General features: G+C 46.5%; 1 protein-coding gene across 1 annotated transcript; it reads left to right on the forward strand.

Moving 5' to 3' along the window:
• Positions 1-351: 351 nt before the first annotated feature.
• LOC123141830 (DEAD-box ATP-dependent RNA helicase 27) lies at positions 352-6,323 on the forward strand. The gene is made up of 11 exons (XM_044560897.1): positions 352-598; positions 2,002-2,066; positions 2,285-2,470; positions 2,862-3,047; positions 4,135-4,218; positions 4,314-4,355; positions 4,440-4,529; positions 4,610-4,921; positions 5,382-5,450; positions 5,557-5,646; positions 5,922-6,323. Exons 1-11 carry the CDS (start codon positions 451-453, stop codon positions 6,099-6,101), a joined length of 1,452 nt encoding a protein of 483 aa, XP_044416832.1. The 5' UTR covers positions 352-450; the 3' UTR covers positions 6,102-6,323.
• The last annotated feature ends 588 nt before the right edge of the window (positions 6,324-6,911 follow it).

The following is a 6,911-nucleotide window of genomic DNA, read 5'->3' on the forward strand; positions in this document are numbered from 1 at the left end:
AACATCTTTTAAAAGTTACGCTAACAAAAAATTACACTACGTTAACATGTTTCAAATTCGAAGTTTTTATTTTTTATGTAATTTTAGTTTTGGAATATATGTATTTAGTTTTCCGAAAATAACAAAATTTAAAAACATTGAAAAGAAATAATTAATAGAAAACATAAAAGAAAAAGGAACCAACTAGGAAGTTGGGCCGGCCAAATAATTTCCAACCGAACGGCTCAGGTCAAAGAACAGAGCCCACTAGCCATGACATAGACGCCATACCTGGGGCAGGAAGCGTGGAACGCTGCCTGATCGACGTACATCCGACGGTAATCGGTTCCCTCAAAACCTAACGAGATTGTCGGTTCGCCGGCACACACAAACAGCGTCTTCCGGCGGCTGCACTGAATTGATCGATCGCCGTCGCCCGTCCGCCGGCAGCCACTGCTCGAAGCTTCGGACATGGTCAAATCCTTGCTCCACCCCTCCAAGGAGGAAGAGGAGGAAAAGGAGGAGAATGTGATGGACGGGATGCGGAAGCGGAAGCGGGAGGAGGAGAAGGGGATGGATGGGATGGAGGAGGAGAAGAAAGAGAAGAAGGGCAAGGGAGGTGGGATTGTGACGAACGAGCTTTTCTCGGAGCTCTGCGTGTCCGAGCTCACTTCCAAGGCCATTAGAGAGATTTTTTTTTTAGAAAAGGAGGAATACCCCCGGCCTCTGCATACGGCCAATTTTATTAATTATTAGCACAAAACCTTACAAAGTCGTACAACAGTAAGACTAAAGCCACCATCTTCGCAACCTCTGTCGCTACTCCTATCTAACTGATTAAGGGGCGCTGATGGTCTGGGCCTAATACCAAACAGACCTCGCAGCCAAACCTAACATCTAAGACCCGAGGTCCCAACCTGGACGCCTGCCGGGTATGGGCACCCACCAGTCCGGCGTGCTCCTCAACCAGGCCGCCTGCCGCGTATGAGGCCGCCACAACCACCTACCACTAATCCATCTTCAGAGCTGTACTGTTGCAACGGCCTTGCCCGGTCTCACTGCCGCCGACGCCACCACGACGCCAGACAGCGTCGACCTCCTGCGCGTGTCCGTCACCACACATCTGACGCCAAGCCTCCGCTGCTCCATGCCGCCAAGAGCCGCCGCCAAGAATATGCATAAAGAAACACCGCTCCACCGAAAGGGAGGCAGCACACCCCACCCCTCACCTACAGACCCTTCCATCCGATCCCAATGTCCTTGGCGTCGCCTTCAGGAAGGTAACGGTGCACAGGGCGCCGCCGACGCCCGATCCGCAACGGATCTTGGGCTTTCACCCGGACATGGTTCGGAGAGGAGAGATGGTGCCCTCAGCAGCGCCCCCAAGGAGGAAAACGGCGCCAAAAATCGGCGTCGCCGCTGCCGGCCAGCCAAGGCGGCCAAGGTTTCTCCCGGACACCGATCTGCTCCACCAGAACACACCGGAGGTGGATCCGGAAGATCCAAACCGAACCGAGGACTGGGAATGGATGCATGGAAGGAAGGGGGCAATACCTCCAGAGCTGGCACGCCTGCGGCTCGCCGTCCTCACGGCCGAACACTCAGACACGCCGCACGCCCCGCCGTCGCTAGGCCCCGCCCCAACCTGCCCTGCGGCGAGAGGAGCTGCCCTGCGAGCAGGCCGAGGCTTCCCACGAGGGGCGCGCCCGACCAGCGCGAGCGCCAGATCCCATCGCCGCCGGCCGCCAGCGGGGTTTGCCCGCCGACGATCGCCCACGACGAGCGCCAGATCCCGCCGACGAGCGCCACCAGCACGCAGCCCGCCTCGTGCAGCCCTCCACGCCAGCCACCGTGGCAGCCCAGCGTCGCCGCGTCCCGCACAACGCCGCGTTCCGGCCAGGGTAGCGCGAGAAGGAGAGAACGCCCCGCCGCCGCCCATGCCGGACGGGCTTCGCCCGCCGGCACGCCCTGGCGGCGGCGAGGGGAGGGATGGGGAGAGGGACGCGGTTCGGCGGCGGCTAGGGTTTCCTCCCCTGCCGCCCGTGGGAGCGCCAGAGGAGGAGGACAACTACACCCACCTCACCCAGGTCAGTCATGCTCGCCTCCGTCAAAATTTTACCATCACACCATCTTTTTGGCAAGATACATGATTCTATTCTCAGTGCAAGTCCATGATCGAATGTTTTTTGTGAATGATCTCGTTATGTGGGTCGATCTGCCCTTTGCCGCGATGTTGGATTTTGGTATCTTATGAAAAGTAAGAGTAATGGCATGTACTCATGCATGGTTGTTCTCGTGATTGCAGATTCAAGCTAGATCAATACCTCATTTGATGGTAGGAGATGATGTGCTGGGTTCAGCCAGGACTGGCTCAGGGAAGACACTCGCTTTCCTTATACCCGCGATCGAACTGCTACACAATGCGCGCTTCACGCCGAGGAACAGAACTGTAGTTATTGTGGTCTGCCCAACAAGGGAGCTTGCTATCCAGGTATATATATATATAATTATATATGCATGGAGTAACCGTATTCCTCTTTTGATCCCTTTTTCATGTTTTATTACTGTTCAACCTTGCTGTGAATGAAACAATCAAAATCGGAGGTCCCAACTGAGATAAGGTTATGCTTTGCTAAGATAATGTTGTGTAAATATGATGTTCAAGGTTGTTCATTTTAACAGTATTTTGAAGCCAATGTAAGAAATTAAAGTGCCTTTCGCATTGCATTTCCCAAATGTTAGCGAGTTGTTTAGCTTCAAAAGGCAGTTTTCTATAGGGTATCTGAATGCTGGATATGGTTGCTGAGACTATTCATTCATAGGGACTCACAGTCACACTTCACTATCCTTAATAATGCTTTTCATTGATTCATTTGTTCTAGACACACGATGTTGCCAAGAAATTAATGAAGTATCACTCTCAAACTCTTGGATATGTAATTGGTGGCACTAACATGAGAAGTGAGGCCAACCAGCTTGTGAAAGGGGTCAATCTATTAGTTGCAACGCCGGGCAGGCTTCTGGACCATCTGAAAAGTACCGGTGGTTTCAACTACAAAGGGCTAAAGGTAAAGACATTCTGGCCTCTATCATTTTTTCAAAGCTTCAAGAAAATTTTCTATTGTAATAGTGTAAATGTTTATGCGTCCCACCCTAAATAATAGATGCAACCAGCAATTTCATACTTCTCTAATCTATTTGCATAATCAGTCACCTGACTATTTCATATACCAATTCTTTGTATATGGGGAAAAGTTGTGGCTGAGCGGTCATACCGCTACACGCGCTATCCTTGCCATTCAGCTCCATTGTGATCCATGACTACGGTCTACTTTTCTTTTCCATGACTGAAAGTGTCTACCTGTTAATGCTGAACTAGAGTATGTATGAAATTTGAGCCTAAATTATTCCAAGTATATGCAAAATCGTAAAAGCTAATAGTTTCTATTTTTGCAAAAAAATATATTATTAGCTTTGTTACATGTTTTCGTCTTCGTTAGTTATTACTCCCAGATTAACTGCAGTTCTAACACTGTCCTCAATTGACTATTTTAACTCCGACAAAGTGTAAGAAAAGAGTATCAACATTTATGGCATCAAATAGGTAGAATATGAAAATATATTTCGTGATGATTCTAATGATACTTTTTTGATGAATCTAAATTTGGCCAAACTTCATGGATGACTATGGACAAACCTAGAAATGCACTGATATTGGGACGGAGGGAGTAGTTGCATTGGCAAGTCCAGTGGATATAATGCTGTTTGTTATTCTGTAAACCAAATTAAGTGGGAACTAATTACAGTGGTAGAAGTGTTGGATCTATAGATAAAAGTTTTTTTTCATAGCCGTCACCAATACTAAATTCTGTTTTCTAATGAAAGTAACAGAAAATTGTATTGTAAATATATTGTCGAGCAGGGATGGAATCAATCTTAGTTGCCTACTCATACCTTGGCAAATGGAATACTTTGCCAACTATGCTGGTCTGCCCATTGGAACTCCATGCTTTGCTTGCTGGCACATGTGATGGGTCCCTGTTTAGCAGGAAAATGACATTGAATTTCATGAAAATTGCTGTTTAAGGCAATGTATGTCATAACTGACCTCTCTATCTACCCTGTTTTTTCTGACATAACTTCCCTATGTTGTAGTGCCTTATAATTGATGAAGCTGATCGCATACTTGAGCAAAATTTTGAGGAGGACATGAAACAAATATTTAAGCGCCTCCCTCAGGTATGTCATAACCTGGCAATTTCATTTCATATACAAAGTGTGGCCTTTAACTTTCTACTGAGATTACTGTATTTTGTCCTGGAATTGTTATGCAGAATAGGCAAACTGTTCTCTTTTCTGCTACACAGACTCAAAAGGTTAGTGAATCTGTTATCCAGCCTATTCAAACTCTCCCCAATTTTCTCTATCGGCGGCAATGCTTATGTCCTGTAATCCCACAGGTTGAAGATTTTGCAACTTTTACATTTGGGAAAAAGGAAGAAAGGCAACGAGAACTTGTTTATGTTGGAGTTGATGACTCTGAATTAAAGGTATCACCCTGCTGTTCAGCTCCCTTTTAAAGAAAATTTTGGTTTATTTGGTATGAGAAGTAACTTCGATGCTCTTGCAGCCTACCGTTGACGGCTTGCAGCAGGGCTACTGTGTCATTCCTAGTGAGAAAAGGTTTCTGGTTCTGTATACTTTCCTAAGAAAGATGCAGCTGATGAAGCAGAAGGTGAAGGTCATGGTGTTCTTTTCATCATGTAGCTCAGTCAAATTCCATGCAGAATTTTTAAATTTCATTGGGATAGAGTGTCACGAGATCCACGGGCAACTGAAGCAGCAGAAACGCACTACTACATTCTTCCAATTTTCGAAAGAGGAAAGCGGTATCTTATTGTGCACTAACGTGGCAGCACGTGGGCTTGATATTCCTAATGTGGTAAGGTTTTTGCCTTTAGTTTTGAAATAATTTGGACCAATCCTTTATATATCGCCCGACTAACCTAGGGATCTTTTGCCTTGTTTAGGACTACATTGTGCAATATGATCCTCCAGATGACCCAAAGGCAAGTAGTTAACCTTGCCAAATAAATTCTCTATTTTCTCACCTTTGCTAACTTGACTTCGGAAGTTGATCTGTAGGACTACATTCACAGAGTCGGTCGTACTGCCCGAGGTGATAAAGGCCAAGGACGCGCATTTTTGTTCTTACTACCAGAAGAACTGAAGTTGCTTATTTACCTGCACGTAATATCCCCCCTCCTCTATATATTGTCTGGCTACGAAGTCAATATTGCTTTCAAGCGCTTTGAAACATGAATCTTGTACAGTTTTATATGCGAAGGATTTTACTTCTCCAATAACATGCATTCTTCACATAATTGGATGTTTGCTTGCAGGCGTCCAATATTTCTCTGACTGAATACGAGTTCAGTGAAAAGCATGTGCCAAAATCGCAATCGAAGCTTGTGAGTGTTTCTTTTGCAACTCCACCCTGTTGTCTAAGAGTGCAGTATTATAACTCGAGTTTTGGAGCAGGAGAAAATTGTTGCTGGGAATTACTTCCTAAACCAGTCAGCGAAGGAAGCCTACAGGTCTTACCTTTTGGCATACAACTCACACTCTATGAAGGACATCTTTGATGTCCATCAACTTGATCTCAAGGTAAATATTTGCAAAGATCTTTCTCAAGGTTCTGTCCTTGGTTTCTGCGCATTTGTGTGCTCAACATTTTGTTTCATTGCAAAGCTGAAATTGCCGTAATTGTTAGGGGACATTATGTTTCTGTGCATTTCGCTGTACTCTGGCTATTTTTCTTAAACTTACAAAATCTTAAGCTGTCAAGTAAAAGCACATCTGTTATTTCCTTACATCAAGTTACATTTGAATTGTTTTTTAGTATTACGGGGTTATATGTCTAAATCATTGCTGTCTTTCAGAAAGTTGCGGCATCTTTCTGTTTTAATAGCCCTCCTAAAGTGAATCTGAACCTGGAGAGTAGTGCATCGAGACACCGAAAGATGAGGAAAGTGGACGGCAGAAAGAGGCATGGAATTAGCCCTTCAAACCCCTATGGAAGGAGAGGCGGTTGTGATCACATGGATCTTGCAAGATTCTAGGAAGGATATATCAGGGGGTTAAGATCGGAGATGCTGGAAGTCACCATCTTTGATTCTTCTTTTTTGGTAGATCTCTAAATATTATGTTTGGATGTCATGTATGTTGTGTGGTTTGAGAAAGAAAAATCTGAAGAGTGGTTTATGCCCTTTGCCCTTTGGATTCTTAAAACAAGTGTAGTTATTACATTTTTTGGGGGTACATTGTTGTCTGTTCTATGACTAGTGAATTGTCCGCGTGTTGCAACGGGTTCCGCTCAATAGATTGATATCGCGACGAAGGACTTGCAAACTGAATTCTAATTTGATATCACGACAGTTGGGGTCGCTGGCGGCCTGGTTTCGATAGTCCCGTCGGTGGCGAAGAAAAAGCCCATGAACGCCGGTGAGAACTCCTCTCAAAGCGGGTGGGGAGGGGGGTTGTGTGGATGCGGCGGAGCTGTTGGACGGCCGGCCTGGACAACGACGGAGACGGCCGGAAAATGGGCAGTGGCAGCTATGGCGGGCGCGGGGGCAGAGCTGCAGGCCACGTGGGGAAGGGGGAAGAGGCGTTCGTGCCGCCGACAGGCGGGCCAGGGGGAGGACAAGGGAGCGTCCGCTTGCATCCGCGCCGTGTTCGTTTCGACGCAAATGCGACCCAAATTTGTGTCGGAAATGGGTTGATGACGGACAAAAAAGACACAAGTTGGGCTGCGATTTGTGTCCCTTTCGTCCCGAACAGACATGGATGAACAAATGGGGTCGCGCGTTCAAGTTGACCTAAGAAAGATAAAGCTGATGGAGCAGACATAAAGATCATGGTCCAGATGCGGG

The sequence above is a fragment of the Triticum aestivum genome, chromosome 6D (assembly GCF_018294505.1).
Source record: "Triticum aestivum cultivar Chinese Spring chromosome 6D, IWGSC CS RefSeq v2.1, whole genome shotgun sequence".
NCBI lineage: Eukaryota > Viridiplantae > Streptophyta > Magnoliopsida > Poales > Poaceae > Triticum > Triticum aestivum.